The sequence below is a fragment of the Parasteatoda tepidariorum genome, chromosome 6 (assembly GCF_982258835.1).
Source record: "Parasteatoda tepidariorum strain Cologne lab strain chromosome 6, Ptep-v5.0, whole genome shotgun sequence".
In the NCBI taxonomy this organism is placed as follows: Eukaryota; Metazoa; Arthropoda; class Arachnida; order Araneae; family Theridiidae; genus Parasteatoda; species Parasteatoda tepidariorum.
This window is the reverse complement of record NC_141760.1, coordinates 61206511-61228881: the sequence shown is the minus strand read 5'-3', so window position 1 is coordinate 61228881 and position 22371 is coordinate 61206511. Positions and strand designations below refer to the sequence as shown.

Here is a 22371-nt window from a genome sequence, read left to right as displayed (position 1 = left end):
TGTCGATTATTGGCTAATAAAACCTATTTCCTAGTTTCTTGTGTTGTAAAATGCATGAAAAACGGCTACGATATACTTATGAATTTTTTTTTATAACAGAGATAGTTATATTTAAAAGTTTTTTTCATTTTACGTGGATTTTTCTCATTACGTTTAAATGAGTAAATCTCCCTTAATAAAAAAGATTTGTAAGTAAAACACAACTAAAGAAAGAAAAATCGAAAACAAAAGTTAAGAAAGATTTTGCAAACAAAAGTCATTTGATTATTGCTTGCAAAAGACAAATTACTTTTGTTTGCAATAGTCAAACAACATTTAGCCTCAAAAAAGAAAAGCATCAATCAGAAGTATATCACTCTCCCTGCAATTTTTAATACCTTATAAATTTTCCATTTATTACCAAACGTTTGTTTAAAAGTAGTAAAAGAGCTTATAAATATTTCATCAAGACTCTGAGAGCCATAAACCTTATTTCAGTAAACTAGTCCAAGTCCGCGTCAGTCATTGGTTATTTACAATTGTCAGAAGAGCCAATGAAAATAAAACAAAAAATTGACCTATTGAAGGTATGCTACCGTGCAATTGAAAAATCAACGTAAGAGTCAAAAAATTCAAAATTGAGATTTTTATATATTTGGCATCTTTATATGGTAAGTATTTATATGGTACATATTGCAAAAAGAAAAAAAATCAAACATTTTTTTATTTTAGTTTTTTAAAATTCTAATTCAGCGTTCATAGCATTAGCAATTGCTAAATGAAGGAAAAGTTGTCGAGCCACTTTTCACGGAATCAATCATGAAGCACTTACGTTGTTTTTTTCAATTTCACAGCGGAGGTCTAATGTGTTTTATGTATTCTGTGGCAAAAACTTAAAAAGTGGCTATAAATTAATAAATAAGTTTAAAAAAAGTTTTCCGTTTTTTACAATCGCAAAAATCATTTCAAAAGTATGTAAACTTATGTTATGTACTTTCTCTTATAAATATTTTTTCTTATTCGTTATAAATATATTTTATTAGTCTTTATTTTCAAATTCTTTAATCTAAACGAGTTCTCGGCGGGCGTGTTTCCTAAAATCCCTGTGGTAGAATTTTTTCGAGCTATCTGCGACAAAACTCTCTAGCACTAATATCTTTCAGAAAGATACTTTTAATAATAACAAACTTATATGTTACTAATTTAAAATAACAAAAGCGCTGTGTTTACGAAGAAAAAACAGTATAATTTGTTCTTAATTGAGCATGTAATAATTTTTTATTCTAATATTATGAGGGATATTCTCGCATTTTGTTGGGCACAAATTATTTCCTTCTTCGTATTTTGTAAAGAATCATCACAATAAAAAACATAATTAAAAATCATGAAATCAGTAACAGTAATTTCCAAAATCACTCGAATCGGACTCCTCAAATGCTTCGTTTCGAGAATAGGCTGTTATAATAAGCAATTTCAGATAATAAAAAAAAAAACATCAAATTTAAAAACTATGGAGAAATCAATAGCAATAACTGCTGATAGAATTATTGCCTTAAAAAGTAAATACTCAAATGCACGATTTGAATTTTCCATATGGTTTGAAATATATCGTGGTGTATAAAAACCACGTGAAAATCAATAACTGCCGAAAATGCAAAACATTACATTAAATTACGATACTACCGACATAAATTGCGCGCATTCAAAAGTGATTATATAAATGCATGATTCAAATATTACGTAAATTTTACGAAGATAGCGTTGTAAATTTCTGTAGAAAGGGAAAGTAGAATTTTTTACCTTTCAAAAGAAAAATATTTCTGCATGAACTCTTAAACGTTCTGCGACAGTGTCGCTGCGATTCTACCACACGGGGCATCAATCTCCTTCCAACTGTGAAAAAGTATGATAAAAACTATTGCTTTTAATTTTAAATTCTTGAATTATATCGCGCTCAATTTATCGCATTTGATTTATAATTTTTCTTATTATTATCGAGGAAACAGGGTCTTACTGGGTCAGATGTCTCACCCCATGATGGAAAAAATTTATGTTCACTGGTTATCATTAATTAAGGAAAAATGGCCATAACTCAAAAAGTTACGTATACTCTCAGAGTTAAATGAAACTAGTGCACATAATAATGTATAAAATAATATTAAAAAAAATTTACCGGAGAATTATGGTGACACAGAAATTATCATATGTATGAAATGTATAAATCAGATGCGACAGTTTGGAATAGAAAAAGGACCTTCAGTATGGAGTGTGATACTCTAGCAGCAATACGGCACATACTGCGATTTACTAGTTCCGTTCGAAGTGCAAGCCATTGTTCTTGCAAAGCAGTTGCAAGAGTCTGAAGAGGAAGATTCAAGTGCAGCGTTCATCTTTCTAAAACATCTCAAACATGCTCGATAGGATTCAAGTCTGGGGATCGAGCTGACAACTCCATGCACTGAATTGTTTGCTGCTGAAGGTAATCAACCACGATGCGAGCCCGTGAGACGTTGCTTTATAGTCCTGTTTCAGGAAATAATCACCTATTGCAACATCAAATGAGTACACATAAACATCAAGGATGTCATCGATACACGTTAGTAACGAGAATGCTTACGACGTAAGCATTCTCGTTACTACGTGGAAAGACATGCAGATTTATACGTCCACCCAAAGAGTTCCAGGTTCTCTCCAAATCAAACAACGCTTACTATCGCTTTGGAGGCTAAACCTGAGCGCATCTGTAAAGAGAATGACTCTCCATTGTTCAGCGGTCCAGTGGATATGTTACTGCTCCCTCCTCAAACGTTCCTTTCTATAGCGTGACGAGAGTGGCATATGATAGTTGGTCGTCTAGTGAACAAACCACCTTCGCGAAATCTTCTAAGCACAATAGACGTTGACACCAATTGCTGCACTAAGAGAGAAGTTTCGGTTTTATTTCTTTGTTGTGTACATAACGTTATACATGGGTGCTCGTCGTAACATTTTGTAGTCCTTATCTGAACCTTCTTGATAACGAATCTGTGGTTAGAAATGGTTGTTAAAATGTATGAACCACAAAAGGACTCACATTTTGCAATCTGGTCACTTCTATCAGATCTTATCCTGCCCTATTCTTCCAGTAGATCTCCATCGCAGTTCTTTGGAAAAATGATACTTTGTTATCTTTATTACAAATTGGCTATTTCCAATTTCAGATGCGTAGCGAAATTCGCAGGCTTGCGATCAAACATAAAATTCTTTGCTCATTGCAGATGACGTCTTTTCATTGCAGTTTCACTAATTTACTTATTGCAGCTTTACTTAACAACTCTTCTGAGAACGGGAGTTCAAATCTACCCGACCGAAGACTCCCCGTGTAGTAAATGGTGACTGGTGCACTTTAAATCGGTCGGGGCACAAAGTCCTTCATGTTCCCATAACAAATCAATACCTCTGGTGGTACTGAATTGGAGATTGATCGTTCTCTAGTTCAGGTCAAAATTACGATCCGAGGATGAATGTATGAATGGGTCTGCCCTATAAACGAGTGGGACGTATGGGTGAGGCAGAAATCGAATTCTTGGCCATAGATGGCGCCACTGGAAAACAAGAACAATCGCACCCCCACTGCCTTAAAGGCCGACTACGACAACAACAACTTCAAATTTCATTGAGATAGGCGAATATTTGTTGGAATTTGTTTTGCTTTATAATTTATCCTTAGTTTATGATAACCAGTGTTTATTACTTAAAGCATGCGCAAGATTAGAATGATGGAGCATATTCTTTAAAAATTATTTCCAAGGGTATTTTTCTCCAAAAATGTAAGAGAAGCTAGTAAACCTGTTAATAGAATAGTTCTTGAAATAACACAAAATGAATATAATTATAGCTATACTTTTACTTTAATATTTAAAAAAGTAAGTTCCGGTATTTTTTTAAAAAAAGATTTGTATTTTTTTTTAATCTCAGCTGCTAACCCTAAACCGACGAATTCAATTATTACCTTTCAATTTAAACCCATCGATTATTATAAATTAAATAATTATAAAATATATAATTATTAAAAATTAATTTTTTTTCGCGGAATTACCTTAGCAAAAGCGAATTTTACGATTACAGGCAAAAAAATTTTGATTCTCTAAAAAAGTTTTTCTGATAGGGCGAAATACGCAAAACGCAAAGTTTACGTTAATTTAAGCTTTCGGTCGCTCTCTGGCATATTTTCCAGATTGCTACTACCCCATATCCGTATTTTGATGAGGAGGAATCCAAATCCATCAGGGGAAAAAGTATGTTTATTCAGAAAAAGCACGTCTTGTGTCTGAGTTCATAATTTCTAGCTAATTAATTATCGTCTAGCTAATTTATTAGCATATTTAAGGTCAGGTCCTTAACAACTAAAATCAAGTCTTACCATGTGAAAATCCAATCATTAAATTAAAAGTTATTCTTGGTGTTCAGTTTTTTTTTCTTAGCGTGATGTACATATAATGTACATGTGTATGCGTATCATGTTTGTACATAGCTCAGAAAACGCGAATGCTTTGAATAATTCAAATCGCAATCGTCGTATTATTTAAACATTTCAATCAAATTTTGTATTTTTTTTTTCTGAAATAGCATTTTATAATGATGTCAAAATCTATATACATGATGTATAATGCAGTGGCTGGGTGGCGCGTCGGCCTTCTGAGCCCAAGTCTGCGGGTTCGATCCCCGGCCCAGACACCGAATTTTCGGGATGCAGAAAATCCTCAGCGGCCATGTCGTGTGATTATGCGGCATGTAAAAGTTTCCTGGAGTGCCTTATTGGCTCTTAGCATTTCCGGCAAAATTAAATTCCTAGTGCACTTTAGCATCCAAATTGAGTCTCGGTGCTGCCATCTAGCCCATTCTGGTATCTTACCCATTGTGGTGGTCCTGAAAGAGTGGATACCACCTCTGGAGAACGCACTAGGTCTGCTCATCGGCAAGACCGATTGTGCAGCTCATTGAAAATAAAATTAAAAAAAAATTAAAAGAAAAAATTATAATGTATGATGTGTGATACCGAATGCTATAATATCGATATTTAATAAAAGGCAAAACTCTTTCTCTTTCGTCCCTAATTTTCTCACATCCCAGGAAGTTAGAAAGTTAAAATGTGCGGTAAACAGAAAAATTTTAAAAGTTTCAATTCGATATTTTGTAATTGTAGCGGTGATAATAAGACAAAGATGAAAATAAAATATACTGAAGTTGGTAATAGGTATTAATTATTTATTTTTATTAGTTATTGTAATTAATGCTAAATATTAAATAAATACTCAAATTTGGACCACGTGTTCTTTATGGGAGAATAAGAAAAACTAAAAGATGTTTACTTTCAGGTTTTTATAATTAGCCCAATTACGCCATAAATGTTAAATAGCACGCTTTTGCCAAGATAGATATCGCTAAATAAATTATGTGCTTCTTACGAGGCAAAGGGAAAAAAAACAAAAAGGCTCAATTTTGATATTTTGCAACCATCAAGGTAATTAAACCATTCAACAGTTATGCTAGATAACATGCATCCTCAAATTATACGCGTGTACTTAGCGCAGCATAGCCATTTCCTGCTTTTATTCCATTAAACAGTAAAGAGGTGAATTCATGGTGGTGGACGACTATGTAGAACCTTGAATCGATGAGTTTCTTTGGGCAGATGAACTGCTTGAGTCTGAAAAAAATTTTAACCCTTCAACTTGAACTTAAAATTCTAATGCTGAGAATTCAGATGGTTCTAAAATTTGGACCATTCACATATTTGAATTTTTCGTATTCAGTGTGAATAATCTTTTGCAGCAATGCTGCCGAAAGCAACCCGAACTAACAAGGAGTCACGAAGCGGTAAGCTCCTGCAGATAAAGGGTGAGGAACAATGTAGAACTGCGAAGCTCGAAGTTCGTGCAGGTGGTCCAGTTGTTCGCCTTCGCAACACTGTGTGCGAATAAGATTTTCTTTCTCACGATATTGGTGAAAATTTTGAGCGAATACTCACTAGCGAAAAACTCGCTTTTGAGATTCACTTTTGCATGCAGTAATAACGGCTCTTTACAAATTTAAGATTTCCATTGAACTGGTTAGCAACATTAGCAGAAATAGGTAGCCGGATCCTTTATATAATAATGAAATCAGTTCGCAAACAAACAAGAGACTGAGATGAACATTTTACTAAGCATACCCTTAATTATTTAATGAAAATAGTTTGAAATATTAAAGTATGTGCATCAGCATTAGTTAATGCTAATTAAGAATGGTGTGAGTTCTTTTTTTTTATTTCTCATAGTAATAAGCGCAATAACGTTTTCTTAATTTTTCAACATAATCATGTTTAGAATTATTTATTTAAAAGCTCAGCAATTTTGCATTGCACATTTAAATGCAACTAATAATTTTCGAAGAAAATAATTTTGTGTAACATTTTTTTTCATTTGAGTCGTGGAAGTTTATCAAACCTAGTGCCGGTATAAATGCAGTTGCTTTATCTTTATAATTATACAAGTTCAATGAGTCTAAAGTTGCTGTAATGACCGTTTTTCTATAATCTTTTTAATTCCTTTTTTTTCTCCCTTTTTAAAATGGGTTAACCTTAGTTTTTTGCAACCCTATTAAACTTTTATTACCTTAATCACTTATTAATTACAGTAATTTTTTTTTACCTTGCTGTATCAAGTAGCTCATTATGGGAAGATTTCTGTATCGTGATCTATAGCTAAATAAATGCCGAGCTTTGGCAGCTTTCAGGCAGTGGCCTTCAAGAAATTAAAAGAAAAATATTTTAAAAGGGAGCCTACTTAAAGGATATAACTCATAGCCATACTCAGACAAACTTCTACTTGTTTTATTTATTTTTTTTAGTTTGCAAGTTTAAAATAAATATGTTACCTTGGTGATTACAGTCGGCATAACAGATCACGATATGGAAATATTTCCCTCATTATTACTAGATGAAAACCTAACTAATAATTGTAAATAAAATTCTGTTTTCTTACTTAATCTGTGTGAAAATATGGAGAGATTTCCATATCCTGATCTGTGGCAGAATATATCGCCAAGTCTTGGCAACTTCCGGGTAGTGGCCCGCGAGAATCTAAAAATAAAAAAAAAACACCACAGAAAGGGACCAACTGAAAATGTGTAACTCGTAGCCACCCCTGGGCCAACATCTACATGTTTTTTTTAAAAAAATTGCAAGTTTGAAATCCATTTGGCACCTTGGCGATTGTCGTTGGCGCAACAGATCAGGATACGGAACTATTCCCGAAAATATTGCACAATTGTTAAACCTTATGTGAGGGTAAACTAATCAAGGCTAACCAAATTCATGGCTGTTGGAGTATAACTACCGGTACTTTTCGCTTCACTGGGCGCAAACAAAAAGTCACTGCGAATGTATACATGTGCTTTTCTTAGTTGTTATTTTGTGTTTGTGAGAATATGTATTAAAGACCTAATAAATTGTTAATAAATATCCATTTTTAAAAAGATTTTAAGAATATGAGTATCTACGGGTATGAGTATCTCCATCAGTATCTGCGCTGAAAAAATTGTCAAGTTTTGGCACTTTCTTGGCAGTTGCACCATGTGAGGTGATCATTTTTGTGAATCACAGTCGAATAAATGCAGGCTAAGAGTCAGAAATAATGGTCATGAGACTGCATTGTTGTCCTTTTGTGACCAGGTCGGTGGATCACTTTCCATGTCTTTGTGAACTGTTTCCACATAATAGACACCACTATTCTCGAAACGCTGAGTTCGCTACAGAAAGTAGCCTATGATTGGCCTGCCTCGAGTCTTCCAACTATGAACCATCTTGTGGCATCATCTAGACAATGACAACTGGCCATACTAATAATGAGTAAAAAAAATTTCTAAAAAAAAACAACAAGGATTGGGCTAAGCTCTATGTTTTGAAACGTCTTAACGCTACTTGCTTCGGGGAGCAAATGTGGTACCTCTTCACGAACTTCGTCACAGCTCCACTGCCTTGCAACGTCACAGGGCATTGCATGGAAGAGGTGTCTGTGAACATCTTAACTATCTTCTTATATCTTATTTCCCTATAGGTGTTACTTATTTTGTTCTTTAAAAAAAAAATAGCTGTTTCTTTCTTTAATTATTTTCTCAGTGTCTTATGCTTTAGATAAAAATTTATATAAGCAATCAATTTTTTTTAAGGGTGATAGATTAGGCACCTACAGTGGTTAGGTGTATACATAAATTATTCACACAATATATGTTTATACATAGACTATATACATAATAACATACTTAAATTATATGTTTGTGTACTCACAATAAAGGCCTAAAAAAGTTAAGACTGAAATCCTGTGTCTAAATATTATAAAATAAAAATTTTTAACATCAAAAAATATTTTGTCTAAGCTTAAAAAAGTTTAATGAAATTGAATGGCAACCAAACGTCTATTTTAATTTCCAAAACAAATTTGATGATTTGTCCATGTGAATGTAAAGACTGATTTTAATTTTTTAATGTAGAAATTTATTTACATGGTTTTGCTGTCTTTTATCTCTTCAACAGTGCTATTAAACTAATTGTTTACTTTTTGCCTTTGACTGTTTGTTGTTATTTACTGTTTGAGATCTATCTATTCTTCTAACTTAAATAGATTTATAACAATTAAAGTTCATTTCGTTTTGGCGAATAACAAAACTTACAAATTTAATTCACTGGCTTGCATCAGAATGTTTTATTTTGTAACACAATGATGATGAAGTTGCAAATTTGTTTTGTTAACCATTAAAAGGACCATTGAACTAATTAATATATTTGTTTTGTTTAAAGTGTTGCAATATGTTGTACTAAACATTTTAAAAACAAACTCACCACTATTTTCGTCAAATTATCTTAAAACAGCTCGATCTGAAAGTGCGACATGTAAGAGGCAAAAATAAATCCACTGTTCCTAAAGCAATATGAGTTTGTAGTTATGTATTGTCTTGATTTTGGATTATAAATCTCAAAATGCTTAAAACTCTACTTTTTTAAAAAGGTATCTAGTATAAAATCTAAGTGAATATCTGCACTACATATAATCGCGAAATAGCAACCTCATGTTATCTCATTCGCTTTTGTTTGGACCAGAGGAGTCATTATATTGAGCATCAACTGTATTTATTTTATACCATATAACTCAGCTAGAGAATGAAGCTTTAAGTGGTGTTTAGTGAAAACTCTGATATAACATTTCTTGTTCTTATAAAACAGAATCACTGTTTTTTATAAATTTCTATTACATGTTTACTAATTTTGCCTGTGAATAATTGCAGTCCTTACAATTTATTTAAATTCTTAAAAATATGTAATTTTTTTTATTTTTAGAATTGTTAAAATTGGAGGTGAGTTTTATCATTGAATAGCTTTTTCTGGAGTCCTTAAGTATGGCAAGGATACCAGTAATGAGTGTATCAGCACCCATTAATGATCCTGTTGCCGTTATGAATACTTACCGCTCATATGTATCAATGCTCCAAGATCCTGTTGCAAGTAAGTTTAATAATTAGTCATTGTGAATTAAAAAATCAGAATTTATTTTCACTTAAAAATTTCTCATAGCAATATAGTATTTGAGATAACGTATTTAGTAATAGATATAGTTATAATTGTAGTACTTAATGAATAACTATATACTTATGGCTCTGGTTTTTTTTATTTTGGTAATGTTTACAATTCTCATACATTGATATTCATAAAAAAATAAAATAACCAAAGTAATATACTTATAAATAAATCTTACTTATCTACATCAAATACAAAATCATTCTTCAAAATTTTTTTTGGTCTCATTTTAAAGATAACTATACATCTATAAATAAATCATTGTATTTATTTGCTTCTGATCAAAAATCATACTTATATATTTTTACATCTCATTTTTAATTTAATCATAGCCACATTTCTTTTTAAAGCAAAACCTTAATCAAATATATTTTATGCATTTATTGTAGTAACCTGTAGTTATAGCTTATTTTATTTTTTATTTATTTATCTTTCATTAATTCACTTTTCCTATTGATTTTTAAATTGCAAAACTTTACTTTTTCTTTTCTTTTTAGAGGATGAAAGTAAATTGAAAGCTTTGCAGGAATTAAGTGGAGAGCTTGAAGTAAGGTTTTAATTTAATATTGCAAAATGCTGTATTTATAATGTCATTTTATGGGAAATTCGAAATATTTTTTTTTCAGTTTCAGAGATGACAGCTCATTTTTCATAATTTCTCAGATTATATATACCACTATTTTAAAGTCATTGTGCCGTTATGCTCAGCATTCAATTTAATTTTGACTACTGAATTACAGGAACCTTTTAAACCCCTCCCCATTTCTAGATATTTAAATTTGCCTCATATTTTTTGGTTTAATTTTTAACTTTTTTACCAATTATTTTTTCTTTTATATTAAATGCAATTGGCAGTTTAGTTTCCCATGTACTAATAAACTTATTTATTTAGAAATTCATGCTTTAGCACCAATTGCATGAAGATCATTGAATTTAATGACTAACCTGCATGCTTTTTTTTCTGTTTTAAAATGAAACATCATGCCACTTTATAAAGATAGACACCGATTTCAGACCAGTGCAATAACTAGTTATTTTGTAATTAATAGTTAAAATTGCTCGATTAGCCATGCCCCCTGAATCGCTGCTAGGTTTCCCATCTGATGATGTCATAGTATAGTACTACCATGACTCCCATCATGTTGCGAAACGGTGAAAGCATGTGTTGCATTATACCATGTTGCAATAGTTTTATGTTAAATACGCTAAATAAATTATTTTTTAGTGTACCAAAAGCAGAAAAAAGACAAATTTGGTGCAAAGATATCAAACGCGATAAAAAATCAAATCGCAACTACTGTATTATACTGTTGCGAAGACCATTTTACAGTTAGTTACTTAATTATAATTTAATTCTATAAGATTGTTTTTCTGATTGATAAGCTTCTCTGAATGAATAATTCATTTTACTGAATTAAAATGTTTATGAAATGCTGTTCAGATCACTTTCTTTCTTTTTTTTATTATTTTCATTCTTTAAAATGAAAGGATTTTATTCTTAGAGAACTGTGGTGTACAGGTTTCTTTTAAAGTTAAAAATAATTAATAAATTTTATCTAGAAGAAAAAATTATCAAACTTAAAATGAAAAATGATAGGGGTTTAGCATTATTTACATTCCTTCCAAAAAAAAAAAAATTCAAAAAAATATTTTAGAAGTTAATAATAAAAAAGAATTTTTAAAAAAATTTTATTTACCTAAAAACTTAAAAATTCCAGGTCAAATACCATTCATTCCATTCCCTCTAATTGGGATCAACTCATGAAATGAAAACTTTCAAAATAGTTCAGACTTTTATATATAGATAAATATTAGTAAAAATGAACCAGTATAAATGAAGAAAAATGAATTTACTTCAAAAGTTATTGAAAAAATAAAGTAGTTTCGTTTTGGGCTAATTTTAAGTTAAATTTTTTTAGAATTCAGGTCAGTTTTTTTAATTCTGAATTAATTTCAGACAGTTTTAAGATGTAGACTATTTAAAATAATCAACATTCTGCGATTTCCCAACGCATGCAAGTTCCCCTGAATGACAAATAAGAATTTAAATTCTAAGAATTAAAGAGCATTTAAGTGATATGTTTTGCTCAAAAGCTTTTTAAAAACTGTTTAAGCAGGCTGAGACATAAAATCACTATTTATCCTCTCTCCTATATTAGTATTATTGACTATTAATGATAAACATGTTATTAGTTTTATTACTCTAATGAAATTTTTTTATATTTATTTTGATACATCACATTTTGAATTTGAAACTTAAAGACTAGAGGCACACCATTGAAATCAAGCATGCTATGTTTATAAGAATATTTTTTTTTTTAAATAACAAATAAAAATAAAAGAATTTGAATAGATGTTTAACTAACAATAATAAAACGAATAATATTTAAATAAAATATTTGTGTTATAATTTTGTAATTAAAGTATTTTTTTATTTTTTCAGACTATTGTTAGTAATCCACAATATCCTTCATTTTTGGATCATGCTATAAAAATTTTCATCAGAATTTTAGGAGATGGAGAACCACAATTCATTGCAGAAAAAACCACACATGTATGTATTTTCATGTCATGCCAATGGATCATTTTGCATAATTTGATGTACACATTTCAAATATATATATATATATATATATATATATATATCCTGTGTTATTTTTTATGAACTTAGCCAATCTAAATTTTTTTTGTTACTCTTTTGTATTTTTTGCCCCATGTGTTGTCATTATTAGTTTACATAACTAATGAGCTTATTGAACACAGTTAATAGTCATTAATATGGGTTTAAGATAACAAAATTTGAACCGTATTTAAACAAATAATCCCATCGTTACAAATGTCTGTAGGTTACGGTGTGTGAGTATGAAATCAACCTCATTTTAATGTCTTAAAAATTAGATTAAATCAGGATTAGTAATTGTCCTGATAATCTTGATGTTCCTGATTATTTTATTTGATTATTCCTATTATTTTATTTCTTGATGTTCCTGAGTATTTTATCCGTATTCGTCCTGAATTTTGTGTGTTTAGAATATTCGATTTTCCAGGAATAAAAATGCAGATTTTTGAAAAAGTAGATTTTATAAATTGAAAATTTTCATCCAATATCTTTTTTTTTTTCTTCTTTTTTTATTTTTTTAAAAGCTTGACAAAATTGCAATATTTGATAGTTCCAATAGCAATATTTGATAGTCTATTGATGATTTTACATGGTTTAGATATTTAGAGCTTTACCCAAAGGATTCATTCTTTCAACCTCTTTAGGAATTAAGTCATTCAATGGAAAGGAAGATTGTATTGCAATTTTGATTGATGAAGCAATTTTGCTATATCAAATTTTTACGATGTTGATTTCAAGGGTGATATGCTTACTTATTATTTTCACCAAATGCAGTAAAAAATCTTGTAAGATTTCCCAGCTTCACAATATTGATTGTTTTCTTTCATATGATTTCAGTCAACAAGCAGTCATAAAACTTTTAAATGATGAATTGCGGGATTGCTCACTAAAATTAATGTTGTACATAAATGTTAAGCAACATATTCATTGCATTTTAGTTTTGAGATAATTGAAATCCTACTCTAATTAGATTAACGAAATCTTCAACTCAATTACACATTTGAGTTATATATTGGTATGAGTAAAATATTAATGAATTGATACTGTTCATTTTTTTAATGCAACAGTCCCATCATATTTTTCTATGTTTTAATTTGGAACTATTATGTGTTGTTCTGAATGGATAAAATTATTCTTGAAACTGTTTAAACTTTTTGCTACGAACAAGTAATTTTTTTGCTGTGAAATTTTGTTTTGTTACTATTAAGTAGAGTAAATTGTATTTTTTAATTAACTCTTCCAAAAAATGCTCCACTGTTCCAAATCTGTTCTGATTTTGTCCTGTTTTTTTATTATTTATTTATTATTTATTAATTGCTGTCCTGATTTTTTTTCTTTGGCTCCCTACAAAGCCTGCTTAATGTCTTTAGCTTGGGCAATGCTTGTATTTTATTTAATAATAATGTATGTAAGCTTTTTTTTTAATTTAAATATATTGCAGTTTTTTGTCTATTCAAGTTTTAGAGATTTATTAAATGTTTTTAAATTTACTAAGAAGTAGGATAATCCATATTTTCATGGTATAATTTCAAAATTAAATTTGAGAACTCTACTTCTTGTTATATAATATTTTAAGCATGAAAATCTGTCTGTTGTCTAATATTTTATTGATATTTTTTTTGAAATGTAACTAATCGGACCTAATTAGAATTTTAATAGTATGATAAATTGTCATGAAATATACATATTTCAAAGTGTATTACAATATTTTTCAAATTTAACTATTGACTTGGCCAAGTTTTTGTTAACCAAACGAAATATAAAATTCAGCATAATATTATAATCTATAATTATCATTGTCAATAATGCTCCTGATATTATCGCATTCTATATTTATCATTTTCAATAAAAAGTGCAATTTTTTGATGTTCAGGAACTGTAATTGATAATTGTGTTTTTGACATTTAACATTGTTTAAATTTATCATATAGCCATTCAAATTTACTCAATATAAGTCAAATATTGTTATCACAATGGTTAAGAATGAATGTTTTGTTGCTCAACTCTAGTAACTAATGTGATTCTTGCCATGGTTTTGGAAGAAAAAAAATTAAAATTATCATTTATTTATATATTTGAATTTGTTTTTTTTATTATGATTTCCTTAAAAAATATTTCCACTGAATTGTATTATTTTTTTCAGCAACTTCGTAAGACAATTTTAGAAATAATTCACAGGCTACCTACGAATAATCATTTGCTACCTCATAGCAAACCAATCTTGTCTTTAATGTTCAAATTATTGGAAGTAAGTAACAATTTTTTTATTTTTTCAGAAATTACCTTGCTACATTAGAGTGATGTTTACATCTGAACAGATTAGCTAATAAAATGTTGCTATTTATAAACTTAGAATTTTGTTGCTTTTATAAAAACTTAAAGAGAAATTATGCAGATATTTGTTTGCTATATGTTTAATGTTAGAATTTTATGACTTCTGCTATACTGATTTTTATGATGTTTTATTTTTATTCAAATATTTATATTTTAGGTGGAAAATGAGGAAAACATATTAGTAGTTTTAAGAATAATCATAGAATTTCATAAGACCTTCAGGCCACCATGCAGTGTGGAAGTAAGAGTGTGTTATTTATATAACTTATCATTTTCAATGAATCTGCTTTTGTATTAATATATTTCACACGTGTACAGATTCATTGAAAACTATTTTATTAATCAACTTTTGTAAATTTTTGCATTACATTGAGTGGAGTGTGTTTCTTTAGGTTTATTAACTTAATTTGCATGGGGAAAAGAATATTGACTTGAACAGATGTCATTTATTAGCATAATACGACTAGTTATTTATCATTTTACATTACTCTGGCTACTATTTTTTTATTAATGTATCTTATAAGAGATTTCTTTTTTAGATTTTTCACTTGTTTGATTAATTAGTTAGTTTGCACTTAAAAGTTTGAAAACTTATTATTATAGGCTTTCATTACAATGACAAATGCTTCTATAAATAATTCTTGATAAAGTGAGGGAATAAAAGAAGGAAAGAATAGAGAAAAGAGAGGAAGATAATAGTTCTGCGATGAATCAATTTATAAATAAAGTTTATAAGCTTATAATTTGCTACATTTATATAATTTGCTATAAAATAGTACTCTGGCTACTATTTTTTTATTAATGTATCTTATAAGAGATTTCTTTTTTAGATTTTTCACTTGTTTGATTAATTAGTTAGTTTGCACTTAAAAGTTTGAAAACTTATTATTATAGGCTTTCATTACAATGACAAATGCTTCTATAAATAATTCTTGATAAAGTGAGGGAATAAAAGAAGGAAAGAATAGAGAAAAGAGAGGAAGATAATAGTTCTGCGATGAATCAATTTATAAATAAAGTTTATAAGCTTATAATTTGCGATATAAATGTCAATGGCCACAAGGAGTTAACTCATTTTATCTCTATTTTCCTGTTTTAATTTCTCAAGGTTTTTAATAGACATTGCTTAAAAGAATTCTATATTTTTTGCTTTTATTTAATGAAAAAATTCTGAGGAATACTGATGAGCATTGTTTTTCCAATCCAAATTGCTATGATCGTTAAATATATATTTTTTGAATTATAACGAGTCTTAATCATAAATTAATTTTTTAAATATTATAAAATGCTATTTTTGCACTAAATTTAAATGGAAGTCATAATGAAAAAAAATATATACATATTGTGGGCTGTTTTTAATTTTAGTGTGACTAACTCAAAATATTAGGGGATGTGAAATATCAATGATTCCGCCACAACACAGCAGGAAGATTTTATTAATAGTTTGAATTATTTACACTTTTTTGATTATTTTAAAGTCCAGTGTGAACGAAACTTTTAAAATTTTCATGATTTATAAAATAGAGAAAAATATATAAATAAATAAAAAAAGAATTATGGAGAAATATAGAAATTCTCTCTATTCATTGATAATTTGCTCTAAGTAGATCTATTTAATGTAATTAAAACCTATTTTTTTACTTCCATGGTTTAAATACTTCTTTTATTCACTCATTTTATATTGTTTGTTTTGGTACTCTTGGCCTGCACGGCCGGTTAAACCACAATATACCAAAACATCAAGTATATTAAAATAAAACTTAAGTGAGTGGGAAATCTAAAGGTTGCATGCAGTGATGTGAAAATAATGATGTATTAAAAAAATGTAGCTATTACTAACACCTCTTCAACTTACAACAAATAAAAAAAAATCATGACAAATAGTATAATCAACATGTGACTTCAAAGCAAAAGAAAACTTGTAAAATATTAATTATGCTATGGTTGTGTCACTTAAAAATAGGGTTCAACAAATTTAAATCTACTATGTATTAAAATAAAGTAGATATCATCATAAATTTAATCACTTGTAAATATTTTAAATCAATGAAACTTTCTGCTGTATTTTTTTTAAAAAAACTATATTCTTTTTAATTTCTTGTTGAAATTCTACGAAAAATTTATGTGTTTTTTTTTCTTTTAAAATTTTAATTAAAAATGATTGACTGTGGACTCTTTCTTTTGTATTGTGTGTAATTTATTTAATCAGAATTGATTTTTGACAAACTCTCTATTGAAGAAGAAAAAATATCGTGTGTAAATATTTAATACTCTGCATTGTTCAATCTGAATACATTTTTGTGATATGTAAATAAGCTCCACCTTTATTGTGCTTATTACGTATGAAATTATAATAATTATATGATGTATTTACCATATCATATAATTATCACATCATATAACATCATTTTAATTATGGTTATCTTAAAAAAGGCAAAATATTTGAAAAGTCAATAGTATGATTGTTATTAGCATGATTCTTAACAGCATCATGAAATCGGTTGTTACATTATCATGCTACATACCGATTCAAAGAAGAAAATATATTCTAAATTGTAAAAAATAACTAAGCTTTTGTGATTTTCCAATTATTTTTAGATACAGATGTTTCTGCTTTATGTGAAGAATATTTACAAAGAACTGCCTAATTACTTGCATCTTATATTTGAACCACGGCCTACTCCAAAAGTAAAAGATTTATCGGCAGCTACGTTGGAACCTTTATTGAAAGAAACATTTACCATAACACCGATTCAAATTGAGAAAAGTGAAAAAAGAGGCCCGGATTCAACTACTCAGATGGTGAGTAAAAATAATTTTAGGGTCTGTGAATCAGTTTTTTTAGTTATTAAAATAATTATTAGATCATATAATATGAGCATTTCAAGTCTTGTGTTTAAAAGCTTTTTTAAATGCATGTAGATTAGATTATTGTATTTTTTCTCTTTCATTTCCCTGGGTAAGCAATAAAAATAGTTAATTGGCTAAACCATTATAAAATTTAAACTAACTGGCGTAGCCTTGGTAATATGGTTTTAGGAGCCCATAAAAAGGTCTGTTTTTCTTTCTAAACTTTCTTAAAGCTCATTCATATTTTAATTTTGAAGACTTCAATTGCATTTTATAATTGTTTTCATTATTATTCTTAATGCTATTAAATTTCAAAAATCAATGATATTCAAGTAAAATTAAAAAGGTTATTAAGTAACTTCATTTAAAAAATTTTATGTGAGGAACATTTTTTTTTCTAATTTAATTCTAAAACATGCCTAGAATCTTTTTTCTTGCTTAATTAATTCGAACTGCAGGTAAATTTTTAGTGGTATTTACTTTAACATCTCTTAAAAAAAAATAATCATGTGTGCATACTTTCAATGTGTATATGTATTCAAGCTAGAAAGGAAAAAAAAGAAGTTAAATTTAGAATTTGGAAATTTAACTTTCAAACTAAGTTTTTATTATGTTTCAATTTGAATGACTTACAAAAATTGAAAAATAACCTTGTTAAGTTATTGAAAAGACACTGTATTAGTGGTATATTTATTTAACTTACAGCATTACCTGTGTCCTTTTACACTGGGTTAGTTCTCTGCCTTGGAGATTTTGGAACTTGCTCTTAGGTATTCTAGCAATACAATTCAAAAACAGAATTTTTATTTATTTGTTTTAATCTTGAGACAAAGATTGGGGTTATTACATTTTTATTATTAACAAACATTTTTGTATTGAATTAAAATATTTTGAAAATAAACTTTAATTTTTAATGTGAGTATTTTCAACGATCTACATACAGTTTTTTATTTTATCCTTTTCAAAAAAATAAAAATTCATATGAAACTTAGAAATTGAAAATTTGATTGATGCATTTTAAATAGAAGGATCAAGCCAGACTCAGTGAGAATGTTCCTTAGGTTTCCAAAAATCATAAATTGTATTTTACTTTTTTTTAAAATTTTGACCTTTTTTTGTTTATTTTTCTTGGTAGAATTATTTAAAATATTGTTAAAAGAATTATTAAATGAAGAATAATGATGTCAGGTGAAAAATATGAACTGGATCATTCAAAAAGTCAACTGTCAAATGATTGTTTACTTTTCAGAAATTAAAGGGACTTGGAGCAAGCTCTAAAAGCTCTCTGTCCCTGGACTCACCCATTCTATTATAAATGTCATACTTTGTTGCTTATAATACATAATGAAGGCATAACAATTTATTGTATCAATAAAGTTAAACTGGTAGTTCTTTTAGCTAAATTAAATAACATGGTTCTCCACTTTCTTCTATACTTTCTAGCATATTGTTTATGTATTTGATTTCTTTTACAGGTCAATTTAATCCCAAAAGCTACTATGTCCTTAAAGGCACTGGCAGAGCTACCTATAATTGTTGTCTTGATGTATCAGCTATATAAAATGAGTGTTCATAAAGATGTCGAAGAATTTATACCACTGATAATGACAACTATTACGTTACAACCTTCAGCTCAACAGAGGTAACTTAATTTTAATATTACTTACATATTTTTTGATAATAGAAAGTTTAATATTAGGGACTATGTTTCAATGTTGAAATAGTCTATGAAGTGATAAATGTTTTAATAATTGTCTCTTTGTTTGCCAAATTACTCTTAGATGATAATTTATCTATATAAGATAACTAAGAAATCTCTGGAAATATTAAAAATGTTGCACATGCTTAAAATTCCAGAAATTGGATACAGTTTTCAGTTGATAATGATCATTGCTAATATTTACATAGCTTTTGATTTATCTGGCATTGATTCTGATATTTGCTATAAAGTATTTATTTTATTAAAATTTTCCTGTATCTAAATAAAAACTAATTTAAATTTAGATGTGTGAAATATCACTAAAATATATAAGTTTGATTAATTTCAGAAGTCATGAAAAATAATTTTGTAATTTTGTAGGAAACTCATACGTCCAATAAAGTTTAAATTAATTCACAACATGTCCTATATAAGATAACAATAAAGTATTCTCTTTGATAAAATACATCTCAATGTGAATATATAATTTTCTAATTCTTATTCTGTTTGGATCAAATCATCTAAATTTAGAATATAATTTTTTTTTGAATATCTTGCTACAAGATCATTATTTAATTACGAAATAGAGAATATGATGTCTGAGAAATATTTGTCAATATCACAAAAAATTTGATATTTTTTAATCTTTTTTAAAAATAAAAGCTTGTTAATCTTTTTTAATCAAAACAAATGTTGTATCCAAATGAAATCAGATTTATTTTATTGGCCTCTGTTATTATTCTTATTCTTGATTGAAGCTGGAATGCCTTTTTTTTTTCCCTTTGAAAAAGCTTGCCTTAAAAGTTTCTTAAACAATATCCTATATTTAACTCAAGAAATAGTTAGTCTATGGAATATTTATGATATCACATATTTTATTACTTTGTTACGTTACACTTCTTAAAAATAAAACTTTCTTAAGTGAAACATATTTTAAAGTACCTTGTAGCCTGTTAGATTGATCAGCGCACTAGGTATACCAAGACTATAATTAAACATCACAGAAGCATCACCTCTTAATGTACTGACCACTTGTCAAACTAGGCCATCGAATTGGTACATTACAAGTGGTGAACTTGCATGATTTTCACTGTAAAATCTATTTTATTGATTTTGATTGTTGTTTTTATCCTTCACTCACTTGACATTTTAATTTTATTTTAATAATGCTTACAGCCAAAATATTGCAGAAAATATAGAGAGAAATTTTTTAAATGAACTATTTGCATGCAGAATATACCTGCATGCATACATATCAATAACGATGTACCTCAATATCTTTCTTTTTTACTTATTTTATATTTTATGCCAAATGATCAAGTGAGAGATGCTGTAAAACTCTTCAGTATTGTTATTTATGTATTCAATTGTATTCTGTGAACGAGTTTTTATGTTCAATGACTCTGTAGGACAAAGTTATACATTAAATTTTATGGATTTAATTTGTTCTTGGGGGGAAAAAAGTTGAATGTTGACAGAAATTTTTTTAATTATTTTGTTTGTTTTGTTTTATTTTAGGAGCAATCCATCTTTCAACAAAGAAGTTTATGTTGACTTCATGGCTGCACAGATAAAAACATTGTCCTTCCTGGCTTACATTGTTAGGATATATCAAGTGAGTAGTTAATGACTAATATATTAAGAATAATTATTAATTTCTTTAATAAATATTTTTTATCCCATATTTTTAAGGAAATCCCTTTGCTGCTTAGTACTATAATGTTGTATAACATTGTTGAGCGCACTATTAACAAATTTTAAATTTAAAAAAAAAATGAGATGTGTAATAAATAAAAATTCAGCAAATTTTGAATAAATTATCTGTAATTACTTAAAATAATATTAATGTTTTGGTTTTATATTATTTAACATTGCTACTTACCGGTGACTGACATAGCCAAAACAAAAGGATCAGTGTCAGTCACAGATGACTGATGTCGACCTCAACATGATAAGACACTTTAATACTCACAAAAATGATTTCAGGATCGACTCAGAGGTTAAAGGCACCAAGCTATCAATGTGCTGGGCTGAGGATTGATTCTTAATTGCGGCACTAAGTATGAGCTTTTTTAGGAAGTTTAAGCAACCTGTGCTTAGCACTGACCCTATTGACAAAATCATGCCATTGGTTAGGGATTTTAGAGTCTTGACTTTTATGATCATCCTGACCTACAACAGGCTGTTGTGAGAATGCTTTACGTTAATGATTTCAGAATGTATAATTTGCTGTCAACAATTTACTTTCAAGCAAATTAATGAGCTATTTATACATTGAGTACTTACTAATGTTAGTTGATAAATTAATTTTCCTGGCTCATTTTTTCAATAAATTTTGCATTTAACATATTAATTGCCAGGTAGAATTTTTTAGATTCTATAATAAAACATAGAAAAAAAATTATGCACAATGCATTAGGAATCAAATTTTTGGCGTAACAAATTAAATAGCCCTGTTGTAACAAATTAAATTGATGCTGAACTATTTGCTCTTTAGACATTAAATAGAGATAATGTGAAATAGAAATGATTTTTAGAAATATTCTGATTACCTTCATTGTTTCTGACTATTAAATTCACTTTATTATGTTGTGAATATTAAAAAAATTTCTGAACATTATATTTTATTTTTTACCACTGTGATTTAACTGTATCATTAATAGAGGGACCCCCAATTATAAAATCACTGCTCTTAAATTATTAAATTAGCTCATTAAATTAGCTGCTTTTCACAATTAAGTATGCTAGAACAAAATAATTTTATATCAATTGTGTAATAATAATTTTATATCAATATCAATAATTTTATATCATGTGAAAACCTTTTAATAAAATTATTATTACCATTTTGTAAACACAAATTTTTGTAGAGCTTATGTTTAAAACAATGAAAAACATTGATATTTCTTGTCTGAATGATTAAAATTTTCCATATTCTCAAGTTTTGATTACATATAAATAATTAATTTTTGTCTGCTCTCTATGCGCAAAGTTACTGGTGTTGATAACATTTCGTGTTGAAATTGAAGGGCAAGAGTTTAAAAAAAATGAGAAAAAGGGAGTGTAAAGGAATGAAAGTTGTTTATGTACTAAGGAAAACTGTAAAATGCCTGTCATTCAGTGTCAAGGATTCTCAATCATTCAATAAGCTAAATCTAACTTCAATGGATTTCAGAAAAACTCTTTATTTCTTAAAATGAACTTTACAGAAAGGAAAAGGTTATTTAATGTTTTCAAAACTCTTATAAGCTTTCAAACTATGGTGAATCTTTAATTTGAAATTTTTCTAATCAAATA

At 28.4% G+C, this 22371-nt stretch overlaps 1 protein-coding gene across 3 annotated transcripts in view; it reads left to right on the top strand.

The window, feature by feature from the left end:
* Positions 1 to 6091: 6091 nt before the first annotated feature.
* The window catches only part of Nipped-A (Transcription-associated protein Nipped-A), a 103141-nt gene continuing 86861 nt past the window's right edge, over positions 6092 to 22371 (top strand). For all 3 annotated transcript variants that reach the window (XM_043043108.3, XM_043043107.3, XM_087165943.1), the window contains exons 1-9: positions 6092 to 6249; positions 9335 to 9499; positions 10069 to 10118; positions 12015 to 12125; positions 14335 to 14439; positions 14683 to 14766; positions 17124 to 17327; positions 18851 to 19017; positions 20593 to 20689. In XM_043043108.3, coding sequence (XP_042899042.1) covers positions 9394 to 9499; positions 10069 to 10118; positions 12015 to 12125; positions 14335 to 14439; positions 14683 to 14766; positions 17124 to 17327; positions 18851 to 19017; positions 20593 to 20689 — 924 coding nt within the window. In that variant the 5' untranslated portion in view covers positions 6092 to 6249; positions 9335 to 9393. The remainder of the gene's footprint in view (positions 6250 to 9334; positions 9500 to 10068; positions 10119 to 12014; positions 12126 to 14334; positions 14440 to 14682; positions 14767 to 17123; positions 17328 to 18850; positions 19018 to 20592; positions 20690 to 22371) is intronic.